At 39.9% G+C, this 16,496-nt stretch overlaps 1 protein-coding gene across 1 annotated transcript; it reads right to left on the reverse strand.

Moving 5' to 3' along the window:
• Positions 1–1,897: 1,897 nt before the first annotated feature.
• On the reverse strand, positions 1,898–15,516 carry snrnp48 (small nuclear ribonucleoprotein 48 (U11/U12)). Its single transcript, XM_088328137.1, is given in 9 exon segments — positions 1,898–2,021; positions 2,102–2,218; positions 6,981–7,099; positions 7,168–7,289; positions 9,855–10,037; positions 10,996–11,076; positions 13,135–13,195; positions 13,253–13,366; positions 15,017–15,516. Coding segments are annotated over 9 exon segments (1,029 nt in total). The 5' UTR covers positions 15,158–15,516; the 3' UTR covers positions 1,898–1,930.
• Positions 15,517–16,496: the final 980 nt, after the last annotated feature.

Below are 16,496 nucleotides of genomic sequence, written 5' to 3' on the forward strand. Positions count from 1 at the left end.
TGAACTACAATTGCTTTTTGTACTTGTAGAGTGTACATTGTTTTATGATATATATAAAGGGCAATCTTGCAACGCCTTGGCACTATTCACATCCATCCATTATCTGCACTGCTTATCCTCAGTTGGGTCCCGGCAGGGCTGGAGCCCATCCCAGCTATCCTCAGGCAGTGGGCAGGGAACACCCTCAACTGGCACACAGAGACAGACAATTCCCTCGCTCATTCCCACCTTGGGACAATTTGGACCGGCCAATTAACCTAACATGCATGTTTTTGGAATTTGGAAGGAAACTGGAGTGCCCAGAGGAAACCCACGCGGCAGTAGCCCAGGAGGTAGAGCGATCGTTTTAGGATTAAGGGATCCCAGTTCGAATCCCGGCTTGTCCGTGTTACATGTCGAAGTGTCCTTGGGTAAGACACTGAACCCCCAATACCCCCAATAAGCAGGTTAGCGCCTTACATGGCTGCACAGATCACGGCCGCTATTGGGAAATGTGAAGCACAATGTAAAGCGCTTTGGGAAGTCATTGACTTGAAAAGCGCTATAGAAATGCAGATCATTTCATTTTCATTTCATTTCATGCAAACTCCACACGGGGAGGCTGGTAGCTAGATTTGAACCCATGACCTCAGAACTGTGCCGCAGACGCGCTAACCACTGATCCACCACAGGGAGAACATGCAAACTCCACACGGGGAGGCTGGTAGCTAGATTTGAACCCATGACCACAGAACTGTACTGCAGACGTGCTAACCTCTGAGCCACCACAGGGAGAATATGCAAACTCCACATGGGGAGGCTGGTAGCTGGATTTGAACCCATGACCTCAGAACTGTGCCGCAGACGCGCTAACCACTGATCCACCACAGGGAGAACATGCAAACTCCACACGGGGAGGCTGGTAGCTAGATTTGAAACCTTGACCTCAAAATTGTGCCGCGGACGCGCTAACCAATAAGCCACCACAGGGAGAACATGCAAACTCTACACAGGGAGGCTAGTAGCTAGATTTGAACCCCTGACCTCAGAACTGCGCCGCGGACGCGCTAACCAATAAGCCACCACAGGGAGAACATGCAAACTCCACACGGGGAGGCTGGTAGCTAGATTTGAACCCATGACCTCAGAACTGTGCCGCCGACGCGCTAACCACTGATCCACCACAGGGAGAACATGCAAACTCCACACGGGGAGGCTGGTAGCTAGATTTGAAACCTTGACCTCAAAATTGTGCCGCGGACGCGCTAACCAATAAGCCACCACAGGGAGAACATGCAAACGCCACACAGGGAGGCTGGTAGCTAGATTTGAACCCCTGACCTCAGAACTGCGCCTAACCACTACGCCGTCGTGCTGCTCACTATTCATACACATTAACAACTGCAGAATCAAGAAAGTATATTCAGTGCAGGGTTGGGTTCCTTTAACTGGATTACTTTCAATGACTTTTGGATGACTCCAATACCAAATATGCTAATAAAAGACAAAATAAACTAAATATGAATAAAATGATGACTCACAACACATGGTAAGCTTTCTCTCCTGGCATTGATCTCTTTGATCTCCGGCAAAACTAACATCAAATGCGACAGAAACAAAATGAAAATCAATCCAAACAGCTTGCCAACATCATTTTTGCCCTTCCATGTGTTCCGTTCCTCCCCAAGCCTTCACAAAATGTAGTCATTTTATTCCTATTTAGTTTCTTTTGTCTTTTATTAGCATATTTGCTATTGGAGTAATCCAAAAGTCATTGAAAGTAATCCAGTTAAAGTAACCCTACCCAACCCTGATTCAGTGTATATTTCATGATTAGTATTTGATATGTTTTAAATCTATAAAATTCCAAGTATTTCAATAAAAAATGGTTTCATGTGAAAAAGAAACAATGTCCCGGTTTCATTTGCAAAACTTTATTGAAGTTTTCCAATCAAGAACTTTCACTGCTGCCTCACTCCGCTTTACTCTTCTTTTTCTTCTTTTTACTGCTGTGGTGTCTGTCCTCTGGGGATCGAGAATGCCTGAGGCAATCCAGACATACAAATTGCAGAATAACGTTATCAAATTCTGGCATCGTCGAAATCACAAAAAGCAAGTTCACCTTTTCCTTTTCCTCTTTTTACTTTCTCTTTCACGACTCCTCTCCCGGCTACGGTGGCGTCTGCTACGCGATCGGCGAGACTCCGAGGACTGGGATCGCCGTTCATCTAGCTGACACCTGATGGAACCAAACAAATATGTCGACCATTTAACCAAAAAAAGAAAAAATATTATTCATTTATATATTTATATATTTATATATATATATATATACTGGACTGTCTCAGAAAATTAGAATATTGTGATAAAGTTCTTTATTTTCTGTAATGCAATTAAAAAAACAAAAATGTCATACATTCTGGATTCATTACACATCAACTGAACTATTTCAAGCCTTTTATTATTTTAATATTGCTGAATTTGGCTTACAGCTTAAGAAAACTCAAAAATCCTATCTCAAAATATTAGAATATCATGAAAAAGTATACAAGTAGGCTAATCAACTAATCACCTGAATCATCTAATTAACTCGAAACACCTTGCGAGGGTTTCCTGAGCCTTAAAAACACTCAGCTTGGTTCAGTAAACTAAATCACTGCTGATCTGACTGCTGTCCAGAGGACCATCATTGATACCCTCCATCAGGAGGGTAAGACACAAAAAGAAATCTCTCAAAGAGCAGGCTGTTCACAGAGTGCAGTTTCAAAGCATATCCACAAAAAGTCTGTTGGAAGGGAAAAATGTGGCCGGAAACGCTGCACAACTAAGAGAGATGACCGCAGCCTTAACAAAATTATGAAGAAGAGCCGCTTCCAGAATTTGAGGGAGCTTCAAAGACAGTGGGCTGAAGCTGGAGTCCAGGTATCAAAAGCCACAGTTCACAGACGTGTCCGGGAAATGGGCTACAATAGCCGTATTCCCATGGTCGAGCCACTTCTGAACTCAAGACAACGGAAGAAGCGTCTGACTTGGGCTATGGAGAAGAAGCACTGGACAGTTGCTGAGTGGTCCAAAGTCCTCTTTTCAGACGAAAGCAAGTTTTGCATTTCATTTGGAAGTCAAGGCGCCAGAGTCTGGAGAAAGGCTGGAGAAGAGCAAAATCCAAGTTGCTTGAAATCCAGTGTGAAGTTCCCACAGTCAGCAATGGTTTGGGGAGCCATGTCAGCTGCTGGTGTTGGTCCACTGTGTTTCATCAAGTCCAGAGTAAATGCAACTGTGTACCAAGAGATTTTAGAGCACTACATGCTTCCATCTGCTGAAAAGCTCTATGGAGATGCGGATTTCATTTTCCAGCATGATCTGGCACCTGCCCACAGTGCCCAAACCACCAGTAACTGGTGCACTGACCATGGCATCACTGTCCTTGATTGGCCTGCTAATTCCCCTGACCTGAACCCCATCGAGAATTTGTGGGGTATAGTTAAGAAGAAGATGAAAGACACCAGACCTACAAAGGCAAATGAGCTGAAGGCCGCTATCGAAGCATCCTGGGCATCAATAACACCTCAGCAATGCCACAGGCTGATTGCCTCCATGCCACGCCGGATTGATGCAGTAATCCGTGCAAAAGGATTCCCAACCAAGTACTGAGTGCATCAATGGACATTTTCAAATGTTTGATTTAGTTTTGCTGTTATAAAATTATTTTTTTACTTGGTCTGAGGAAGTATTCTAATATTTTGAGATAGGATTTTTGAGTTTTTTTCAGCTGTAAGCCAAAATCAGCAATATTCAAATAATAAAAGGCTTGAAATAGTTCAGTTGATGTGTAATGAATCCAGAATGTATGACATTTTTGTTTTTTTAATTGCATTACAGAAAATAAAGAACTTTATCACAATATTCTAATTTTCTGAGACAGTCCAGTATATATATATGTTAGAGAACATGTGTCAAACTCCCGGCCCACGGGCCACGTCCGGCCCGCCATGTAATCATATCTGGCCCGCAAGGCCATTTTCCATTATTGTTATTAATGGCCCGTCAATATGAACAACGCCGTCTCATCCCTGGACATCGTATTCTGACGTTTTGGTCACTGTACCTATTCCTTCATATATGACGTATACTATACTATATACCAGGGGTCGGGAACCTATGGCTCGCGAGCCATATATGTCTCTCTTTATGAGTACCTATGGCTCAGAGAGAAATTTAATTGCATGCAAATTTTCTCCATCTCGTTCGAAACTTAAGCCATTGATCCTGTTCAGATACACGCAAAGCCAAACCAAAACTGAATGACAAAAGCAGTACTTTTCAGAATATATAGGGCACGTTTTTCACTACCATTTACAGTCAAGGTGTCACACAAAAAAAACTTGTTTTGGCTGTACAACGCTAAAGAATCCTTTATATAAAAGCTCACTCAGTGTTCAGATACCTTATGATGAATCCACAGAACAAACTGTAAATATGCCAAAACACCGGAAGAGAAGTCTTTCGATTGGCTGAGTGGGAGGGATGGGTGGAGCTATGCAAAAAGTGCAAGCACTCCCTCCCATCTCTCGCCCTACTCCGTCTGCGCCAAAGGTGAGAACATCAGGCTCCCTGTTCGCAGAATGTTGTGACGTTTTTACAAAATAATCTGTGTAGCATTTTAATATTTCTACTTTTGACAAGAGATATATTAAGGAGAGCAAAATCTTTTGGGATATTTAAGTTTTTTTAATATATACATTGACATAGGAGCAAAGGAATTTGAATGTTATTTGAATGTTAAGTTGTTTAAGTTAAGTTCTAAGTTGTATAATTTAAAAAGATATTTTTATTTACAGCAAAATAATAAATACTGTATAAGTGATTTAGGGTTTCAATTTAATATTCTTGTCTGTTTTTATTCATATTCATGTTCCAAAAACATTCAGTTTAAGTGTGTTCAATAAATGTTTATCCTGGTTGGCCCGCGACCTTAAGTGTGTTTTGAATTTTGGCCCCTTGTGCAATTGACTTTGACATCCCTGTGTTGACTGATTATCTGCACCTATATTTGGGAATTTGACGGCAATCGGTATTGGCTATTTTTTTGCCGATTATTATTAAATCACAGGTGCAGATCTCTCTTGGTCCGACAAACACTCTTCGTCACACTTCCCTCCACGCTACCCACCCCACGCGTTCTCATTGGATAGGCGACCGTGGGCGGAGCCACGAAAGCAGGATTATTACATCAATAGCTCTGCGAACTAGCCCTGGCATAACTGTGTCGGTGACATAAAAGCATGTTTTCCATTAAGAGAGAGCGTGAAAAGTGTGGTTAACTTGTTTCAGAGAGGAATGTTCTGGTATAAGACTGGTATATTAGCTCCTACTCTAACATTAGTAGTCAATCAGGCGCGTGTGTGATTGAATGAGATCAGGATATTATGCTAAAGTGGAAGTGATTAGCTGTTACCATAACATCGGTTCGTCAATCTGGCTCTAAAAGAATAGAATAGGATATACCTTTATTGTCATTGTTACAAAATGGGTTGAACATATTGTGACAACGAAATTGGGCATGGCACTCCAGTTTCACATATTAACAGTGAGGATAAAAGAAAACAAGAAGATAAAAGGAACAAAGAAGATAAGGTTATAAAACACAGAAGATAAGGTTATAGATATAATTTACACAATATTTACACAAGAAATGTGGGCATGTAGGATGTTACATACAGATTGGTATCGTGTTTGTGCAATATGCGTTAGGTGCAAAAATAGTCAACATAGTGCAAAAAATAGTCAACATTGTGCAAAGAAACATAGGCATGAATACCATTTTACGTCCGTATGAGGTAGTCTGTTTGCAAGAGTTTCAGTTTTTTGTGCGGTGTGTGTTAAGGGTGGTTATGGCTCTGGGGAAGAAACGGTCTCTGAGTCTGTTTGTTTTTGTTTTGTGTGACCTGTAGCGCTTGCCGGAAGGCAGCGGTTCAAAGAGGTGGTGGCCGGGGTGAGAAAAGTCCTTGATGATGTTTTCTGCTCTGCTGAGGTAGCAAGAGCAGGCAATGACCTTCAGACTGGGTAGAGAGCAACCAACGATTCTCTGGGCTCTGCTGATGACCCTCTGAAGTGTTTTCCTGTCTGCTGCTGTGCACCCAACATATCACACCGTAATGCAGTATGTTAGAATGCTCTCCACTGTAACTTTGTAAAAGGACACCTGCAGCTGCTGTTTCAGATGATTTTTCCTGAGCACTCTCAGGAAATGGAGTCACTGCCGGGCCTTCCCTACCACCGCTCCGGTGTTTGCAGACCAGGAGAGGTCATCGGAGTTGAGCACACCCAAGAATTTGAGAGTGGACTCTCTCTACAGTCTCCTTTTATGATGAATGGTGCTTTATTGAAATTCCCATGCACTTTTTGTTTTAAGTTAATGAAGTCATGATGGTTGTAGACATTTTTATTTATTTATTTAAAAAAAAAAAACAGGGAGCTTTTTTTAATTTTACTGCAGTTGCCGTTAAGTCTAATTTTGTTTCCTGCACAGAGAGTTTTTTGTTTAAGCGTAGGATAAGTAAAGTCAAGTCATTTTTATTTGTATAGCCCTTAATCACAAAGAGTCTCAAAGGGCTGGACAGGTTATTGCACAGACTATTATTACAGACTATTACACCATTCCCTGATCTGAAACCAACATGAGGGCAAGGAAAAACTCAAAAGTCATGTTAATTGTGTAGAAATTCTAATTTATTCACTGTAAAAGGTTTCAAAGAGCTATTTATTCTTTGGTTTAGTCAATTTCTTTTATAATAAAAACGAAACAATCTTAATGTTTTACTGCAAATGAATATATGCTCCAAATAACTGTTATCAGCCTCCTCTTAATACTAATAATTGGTATCGGCCGATGCCTTATACACACACACATATACATATATATATATATATATATATATATATATATATATATATATATATATATATATATATATATATATATATATATATAAAACAAATACCTTTGTGATGTTCTCTCTCTGGGCTCATTTTTTACTTTTTCCTGAACGTCCTCTTCATGCTCTTCCTTCCACTGTCTAGACAGTTCATCCGAGTGCACCTGAATGACTTCTCTGATGATCTGTGAGGCAAAACCATTGTTATAATATCAAAAACAGGATGTCTAACCTCACACTTGGCCATTGGTACCTCTGTGTAGGACTTCTTTGTGATGTGAACATTCTTGGCGCGGTAGGATTGCCGCCGCCTCTTGTAGTCTCGCATTTCCGCCATTAGCTCCAGATGCGTTTTTGGCTCGTTTTGCTGTTCGGCTGCCATAAAACAGAGTTATTTAGACAAGAATTTAAACTGACTGACTCGTGTGCTGAGATGTGAAATTACAGTAAACTCAGGACTGAAGCGCACATGATTTAAAACCCGCATGTTCACATTAAAGAATGTAACTAAATTTTGTCTTTGTACGAGCCGCAGCCGATTTTATGCTCCTGTCAGGACCGGAACGGAGACAGGACCCACTTGCGTTATGTTTCTCACAAGTTTTATTAGAAGAAAGGGAAAGGGGCATGACACAAAAATTTCTTGCACACAATACATCATGCCTCGTACACATTACCCGGAACAGCTTCTAGCCATGCCAGAAAACGTTCGCAGGACAGACACCTCTCGTTAAATTGACATTTCCCGGCATGGTCCAAAGCTGCTGTGTATTGCGGGCAGACCCAAGACATGAGTCCGTTTTGAAAGGTCCGACTGAAACCACATCACCGATGTGATAGTTCTGTTACTGTGGTCATGCCATGTTGCCACTAAAGTAAATGCGTGAATGATTCAGACAAATATAAAACTTATTAATGTGTTTACACTTTTAAGAGTTTCAAAAATGGGATTTAAGACATTTTAAAGCCAATGAAGGCCTTATTTTTAGAATAAAGAATTCAATGTCTTTAAGACTTTTCAAGGGACCGCAGGAACCCTGGTCTCTCACCTTTATCTCTGTTTCTCTAAAATATTAGAGAAACTTTACAATAATAGACTAGAACAATTTGTAGATAAACATAAATTGATTAATGAAAGGGAAAACAGATCGGCAACAATGGCTATTATTGATGCAGTAGAAGAAATCACCCATAGCATAGAAAAAAGAGATACGCAGTCGGGGTATTTATTGACTTAAAAAAAGCATTTGATACCATTAATCATAAGATACTATTAAAAAAACTGGAAAGATATGGCATCAGGGGTGTGGCTTTGCAATGCATTCAAAGTGATTTGACAGGGAGGAAGCAATATGTAAAAATGGGAGAGTAGTCATCTGAATACTTGGACATCTGTTGTGGAGTATCACAGGGTTCTATCCTGGGCCCAAAGTTATTTAATTTATATATTAACGATATTTTTAATGTTTCAAAACTATTAAAAATAGTAATATTTTTCGATGACACTAACATTTTCTATTCAAATGATAACTATATAGATTTGGTAACCTGTATTAATTGTGAACTAAGTAACCTAAAAGTATGGATGGATATAAATAAATTATCTTTAAATTTAAATAAAACCAAAGTAATATTGTTTGGTAATTGCAAGGCAAATCAAGATTTAGAAGTAAAAATGGATGGTGCTGCAATCGACATTGTATCAGAAATTAAGTTTTCAGGGGTCATCATAGACAATAAATTAAGTTAAGTTGGAAAACACACGTCAGACACATACAAACTAAGGTATCTAAAAGCATTTTAATAATTAACAAAGCCAAATTTCTTTTAAATTATAATGTGTTGTATTTATTATATTGTTCTCTAGTTCTGCCATTTTTAACATATTGTGCAGAAGTCTGGGGCAATAATTACAAAAGTTGACTAAAGCCCCTTTTTATCCTTCAAAAACATGCAATAAGAACCATTCACAGGGTAGGATATCAGGATCATACTAATATTTTATTCATGCAGTCCAAATTATTAAAATTGGATGATTTAATAAAAGTTTTCACTTCACAACTGTTATCTAAGGTCAACAAAAACATAGTGCCAGAAAACATCCAAAAATTATTCACTCGGAAAGAGGGAAATTATAACTTGAGGGGCTGTAGTCAATTCAAAATCCCATCGGTGAGAACCACCAGGAAAAGTATGTGTGTGTCTGTGTGTGGAGTCAAACTTTGGTATAATTTACAAGATGAGATCAAACAATGTCCAACTATCCATGTGTTCAAATTTAAATACAAAAAAGCATCACTGGCGAAATACAGGGATGAAGAAAATGGGATATGAGTGAGATTGGAAATACTGCGTTTAAAACTATGGTTACCTTGTTGTTATTGTTGCTATTACTATATCAGAACTGTTAGTATAAATATTATGTTTATTTTTATTGTTGTTATTATCATTGGTGCCGCAGTGACATTTGCTAATTAGGCGCATTATGATGTTGAGGGATGGGTATTACGAAAATGAGTGTATAAAATATGTGATTGTTGTAATTATTATAATTATTGATGTCTGACTACATCTAATGATGTAATAAGTATATCCATGAGATTTTGTTGTATTAGACACAAGAGGAAAGGAGGATTTGTAAAAGGTATTTAATAGGGAAGATGAAGGGGTAGGCAAAATAAGCTTCATACTACCCCTTTTCGAACATGTTATGGGACATTATTTTGTTGTTGACTCATTGTTTTTGTCCTGTTTTTCTTTTAATGTTCAAAATCAAGTTTTCATTCATTCATTCATACCCTTTGGGCGCCCAGGGCAGCCATTTAAAAAACAGCATGAATTAGCCTCATCATTGCATACATTGCAGGGTTGAAAGCTTGTGACCAAAGTCGCAACTTACCGTCTGGAATTTAGGGTATTCACAGTTTAGCCCTTTCTTACCTTTCTTCAGCCTGGAGACAAGATCGACATAAAGCTCCTCGTTGCCCGAATCGGCGACGGCCTTCTCTTGGTTGAGGACGCCGATCACGTGGTCATAGAGCGCCAATCGGTCGGGAACAGTGAGGTCGCACAAGGCTCGCTTGTGGTTCTGCGGCACTTCCAACACTTCGTGAGTGTACTGACCTGATGGGAACACAAGTCAATTTTAAGCTTCGTCTGGTCATCTATACAAAGTCATTTAAATGAATATCTTATGTAAGTCTTTTTGAATAGCTAGTACAGTGGAACCTCGGTTCTCGACCATAATCCGTTCCAGAACCCTGTTCGAAAACCGATTTGTTCGATCACCGAAATCATTTTTCCCATTGAAAATAATGTAAATCGTTTTAATCCGTTCCAACACCCTGAATGTTTACCTTGAATGTTTAACGTAAACATAAAGCTAACCCAGGCTAATCGTACGTCTGCGTTATCGTAATCTTCCGTACGAAAGATTACGCTAACATGAACGTGTAAAAATCAGGTCGTTTACAAGTCATTTAGCACCCGGGTCTCCACAACAAGTGGTGAGCGGTTCATTGGAAGGGGGGCTCCGTTCCAACACCCTCAATGTTGGGCTCCGTTCCAACACCCTGAATGTTTAACGTAAACTTAAAGCTAACCGAGGCTAATCGTACTTACGCGTTATCGTAATCTTATGAATAGGATTTCTTACCTTTGTGGTGGTCAGCAGAAGGCGCTCGCACACCTCCTTCATATTTGGCTATTATTTCTTTCTTAAATACAATAGTTGTACGCACTACTTTTCTTTTTTCACCTGTAGCAACTTTGCTTGCACTGACTTTCTTCTGAGGCATAATAAGGGGCTAAAACACCCGTACGCCGCTCAGCATCGCACCCTGGCGTACGCACTCACGCATTACCGGCGTTCGAACTCAGATTTTTTGACCGAACAGCAAAGCAAGAATTTCTCGAAATTTTTGGTTGGACACCGATTTGTTCGAACTGAGAGGCGTTCGAAAACCGAGGTTCCACTGTACTGTGTTTCGGAAAAGTTTAACAACCACTTGGTTAAATCAGAAAATATATTGCTTTCTAGAAAAATCAAGCGGCCTTTTTGGGAACAAAGCGTGATAGGTACCTTGCCAGAAAACACCTTCCATTTTCATAAGGGGAGCAGCAGACCTGGCCTGTAGGATCACTTGGTTTTGAAGGTTTTTGTCTATTGGAAAGAAAACCACCTCTTTATAGAACAAATGCAATAGACGACAAATTCACTTTACAATAGATATTTAGATGTTTTTCGGCCCCTCTTCACAGCTTCCCACTACTATACTACAACAACAAATTATATAGCTCGGCAGTGTTCATGCGTGTGCTGAGTTAAGGTAAAAGTCATATAAAAAGCTGGTCTACTATTGGTTGGCATCACAGCAAGATGAAAATACGGATATGTTATTGGCTGAACTACCTCCCACAATGCCTTTCTTTTTCTTCATTCAGACTTTGAGAGTCAGGGACACAATACAATATTTTTTCTACTATATTATCCATCCATTTTCTGAATCCTCAGTATGGTCGCGAGGGTGTTGGAACCCATCTCAGCTATCTTTGGGCAGTGGACAACCTGAACTGGTTGCCAGCCAATCCCAGGGCACACAGAGACAGACAACTCACTCGCTCATTCACACCTAGGGACAATTTGGATCGGCCAATTAACCTGACTTGTATGTTTTGGCGATGTGGGAGGAAACTGCAGTCCCTGGAGGAAACCCACGCAAGCATGGGGAGAACATGCAAACTCCGCACAGGAGGGCTGTTCACTCGATTTGAACCCATGACCTCAGAACTGTGCCGCAAATGTGCTAACCACTCAGCTGCTGTGCTACCTTTACTGTATTATTTTTCTAAAAATAAGGAAGCAAATCAATTTTCCAAGGGCTTCAAAGAAGGTTTAAGATGTATTATATTTTTAATCTACCGCTGCCATCTCTACATCCACTTGCGTTAACCAACCCTAAGTCATGTCCTACAATAGGTAAATTTCCTTTGCGTATATATTTATTTATAATGTTTAATCATATACACATTGATGACACAGAAACGGTTCTTACCATAAACTGCTTTGTTATTTTAATGTTTATATCCGGGACATTAGAAGGCATTAGCTAACTGCCAGCAGTTGCTATACCCATTAGCCATTTTCACTTTAAAATCCCCAATTCAAGCACTTTCAGGGCTAATATTTCAGTTTTTCCAGAACCTTCAAAGGAAGAAATCAAGCCTAGATTAAGAGAACATTTTTTGCTGTTGACTTTGATGACTAAAATAAAGTCACTATCTTGCTGTTCCACATAATATGCTCCATTGTTAGCTGTTCCCATCTGCGGTCAAGGGTCTTTTTGTGTGAACGGGCTGCTATAAACTGACATCATTTCTGCTGTTCTGGTTCAAAAATGCTTGCGCAGCTACGTCACACTTGTTTACAAACAAGGAAAGGGCTCTTAGCTGTAATTATTGAGTTTAATACGGGAGACAGCAGAGTGATCTCAGTCTTTCAATCTAAGGGACTGCTGATCATTTGCTTTATCGTTTTATTTTTTTTATCTATTTCTTTCTTTTGTATTTTACTAGATTTATGGCTAAATTGGTAAAAACAGAATTGTAAATTGTTATTTTGTTGCATTTTATCATTTATTCATAGCACAGAGGAGTTATTATTTAAAATGTATATATTAATTTTGCATTTTGAGGGATTTTGTATTGTTTTTTATTTAACTTTGATTCTGTTCAGTGTGTAAAAAGTTAAAATAATCTATGGTCTTTGCAGCCCTTTGAGACGTGATAAAGGGCGTCACAAATAAACTGGACTTGATCCCAGAAATGATAAGCGTTGAATCCCAAGGGAACCTCTTGTGTGGGTTCAAATCCAGCTACCGGACTTCCTGTGCGGAGTTTGTATGTTCTGCCCGTGCTTGCGCGGGTTTCCTCCGGGCACTCCGGTTTCCTCCCACATTCCAAAGACATCCATTTCAGGTGGATTGGCCGGTCCAAATTGTCCCTGGGTGTGAATGAGCGAGTGAGTTGTCTGTCCCTGTGTGCCCTGCGATTGGCTGGCAACCAGTTCAGGGTGTCCCCTGCCCGATAATTGCTGGGATGGGCTCCAGCACCCCTGCAAACCCTACTGGGGATAAGCGGTGCAGCTGATGAGATGAGATGAATCCCAAGGGTCTACTATTGATACAATTAAAATGTTCTGCTCTGGGAAATTAAAACTCACCCATTGTAAAACTGCGGACGCTTGTGTTCACATAAGACGCAGAAGTGTCGCACATTTCCGCCTGAAAGCAAGCTATTAGTTATTTTTCCAAACACCAAACCAAGTAAAATAGTTTCACCTGCTCCTCAGAAGAGTAACCCATCTTTGTGAGGAAACACGAAGCTTTGTGTCTCTCCATGCTGCGCACAGGGACGCGATGGCTGGGATCATAGGGACACTGCTCCATGGGTTCCTGGATTAAAAGACAATCCAACAGTTCATGTAAAAAAACCTTTGTTTACATTTAACATTTAAGATAAAACGTACTGAAGGGTGTATTGTGGGAAGTATTTTAGTTATTTGCAACCTTAATTTCTTACAAGAACGATTGGAAAAATTGATGTGTCTCTCAGGAACCGTCCTCTTATGGTTCAGATCCTACCTCTCAGATAGGACTCACTGTGTTAACTATGGTGAAATGACATCTGAGCCCTTTGGTGTTACCTGTGGTGTTCCGCAGGGTTCAGTACTTGGCCCCCTTCTTTTCAGCATTTTCATGCTTCCATTAGGTGATATTATTCACAAGTATAATATCAGTTTCCATTGCAACGCAGATGACACTCAACCAGACATGGGGACTTGAGACTTAGTGACTTGGACTCGAGTCGACTCGAGTCGCTGTTTTTATGACTTGTGACTTGACTTGGACTTGGCAATCTAAGACTCGGGACTTGACTTGTGACTTGACTTGCCCAAGAAAAAAATACTTGGGACTTACTTGGGACTTGAAGGTGAAGACTTGAGACTTACTTGAGACTTGCACATGTGTGACTTGGTCCCATGTCTGCACTCAACTATATCTTCCGATGGAGGAATCTGCCACATTAAATTGTGGAAACTTGGAGGCCTGCCTCACTGAGAGAAAAGAATGGATGTCACTCAACATCTTGTGCTTTAACTCCGAAAAGACCGAAATGTTAGTTATTGGTCCATCTAAATGCCGTGACTTGTTCTCAAAAACGTCTCTGAACATTGACAAATGTAATATCACCAAGAGTGACTCAGTCAAAAAATTAAGGTGTCATATTTGACCCCGATCTGTCCCTTCAAACACACGTTAAGAATAATGTTAGAACAGCTTTTTTCCATCTTCGCAACAATGCTAAAATTTGCCCTATGCTGTATCAGACAGAAGCGGAGATTATAATTCATGCGTTTGTTACCTCCCGTCTCGATGATTGTAATGCACTACTCTTCCGTCTCCCGAAGTCCAAAATTAAGAGCCTATTATAATTATTCTTTTTAAAATCAAGAGCCTTCAGCTAATACAAAATGCAGCAGCGAGGCTTTTACCTAAGGCAAGAAAGTTTGATCACATGACCCCGATTTTAGCTAACCTGCATTGGCTCCCTGTTAGCTTAAGATGTGATTTTAAGGTTCTGTTGGTAGTATACAAAACCATGCATGGACTTGCTCCCTCATATCTTTCAGATTTAATTTCCCCCTATGTTCCGGTCCGGAGCCTTCACTCTAAAAACGCTGGTCTACTAGTGATCCCAAGAGCCAAGAAGAAATCTCCAGGCTCGAGAGCATTCTCCATCCGGGCCCCGGTGCTGTGGAATACTCTTCCCCCTGAGATTCGATTCACAACCTCAGTGGAAATCTAAGCTTATAACATACTTCTACTCTATAGCATATGAATAACCTATATTATATGTTGATAATATGTGTATTATTTGCCCTCATCTTTGTCATTAAGGGCTATACAAATAAACTGACTTGACTTTGCATTGATTTAGCAGCCACTTCTAATAATGTCCAAGTTAACTTAGAAAATCCCAAGGAAACAGTCAAATGTGATTTTTATTTAAAAAAGTAGCTGTAATAACAACAAGCTGTTTACCTGATTCGGGTCGTCCTGTGACCATCCCAGCGCGTCGTACATTTCTTGTATTTGCTTTTGGCATTGTTCGGTAAAATCCACCAACTCCTGCAGATGTTCCATCCGTTCCTGCAGGGTTGTGATTTCCAAAGAGTCTGACATATTTGGTAAAAACGTAATACAAAAAAATGTTTAGTTAATGTTCATGCAAAACCAGCCATGTTTTCAGCACACATCTGAAGCTTCTTCTCTCTGTGTTATTATCATTGTTTGGTGTTAAGCACGCCCTCTACAGGAAGGTTGTTCAATTACAGGTCTTCGTCAGTTTTTCTTCTCTGTCATTCTTGAGAGTATTAAAGGTCCACCAATTCCAAACGTTAACCAAATTAATAGTTTTAATATCGATTTATCGAGTAACTGAGATGTTTTGTTGATGTTTTATCGTGACACGCCCTCGAAGGAGAAAATTATATTAGCTTTTACATTGGTTGGTTTTAATACACGATTTGTGGGCGCTAAGGGAACGCATGCGCATGCGCAACAGATTCGTCTTTATCGGGAGGAGGAAACTACGGCAACAACATTAAAACAAAACAGTTGACAGGAAGACGCGGAGAAATGCATCAGAGGTAAATAATGTATCTTGATTCAAATTTTGCCGTAGGTTAAGAAGCAAATAACACAAGGTAGCTGCGCATGCGCACGCAAGTTTCGCTTTGTATACAGACACGAGCTAGAACAAGCTCCTATGATCAGCGTGCCTCCTGCAAGTCTAAGCTAGTCGGGTCAAATTGTCAGACTCTTCCAGTACATGTGGACGAAGCGAATAAAATCCAAGAGAATGCCAGCTCATTGTGCTGCCTATAGATCCACAGTACCAGAGTCTCAGAAAGCTGGAATAACTTTTCATGGGCAAAAATGTTTTTGGCTCGTATTTCCTTATTATTTAATCTTGTTTAGCCCTACAGTAGCTCTAGTACCTCTTGGTTGCTTACATCGTTTGAATGTTTTTCAGAAAATAAGGCTGCACCGCATCGCCAGATTCGCTTCCTTTGATTTATAGGGTGGAAGCACAAGATAAAAACCTTGTAAAATGATCCACTTTTAGGGTTTCTAGAACCATTTCAACCCTTTATGTGGGAAGTGACCATACAGTAGACAAAACTAGATGAAAAACTTCCTTTAATTTTTCTTTTCTTTTTTTTGAAATATTTTTATACAGCTTATATTATGTTTGGTTGTTTTTTAACCTATAATAGATAGCTAGATAGATGGATGGATGGATGTCTAAATAGATAGATGGATGTCTAGATATATAGATAGATAGATAGATACGTACATAGATAGATGGATGTCTAGATAGATAGATGTCTAGATAGATGTCTAGATAGATAGATAGATGTCCAGATAGATAGATAGATGTCTAGATAGCTAGATAGATGGATAACTAGATAGAAATAGATGTCTAGATAGATAGATATAGATAGATAGATAGATAGAT

Source organism: Urocampus carinirostris, chromosome 2 (assembly GCF_059441175.1).
Source record: "Urocampus carinirostris isolate Australia breed hairy pipefish chromosome 2, RoL_Ucar_1.0, whole genome shotgun sequence".
Lineage (NCBI taxonomy): Eukaryota > Metazoa > Chordata > Actinopteri > Syngnathiformes > Syngnathidae > Urocampus > Urocampus carinirostris.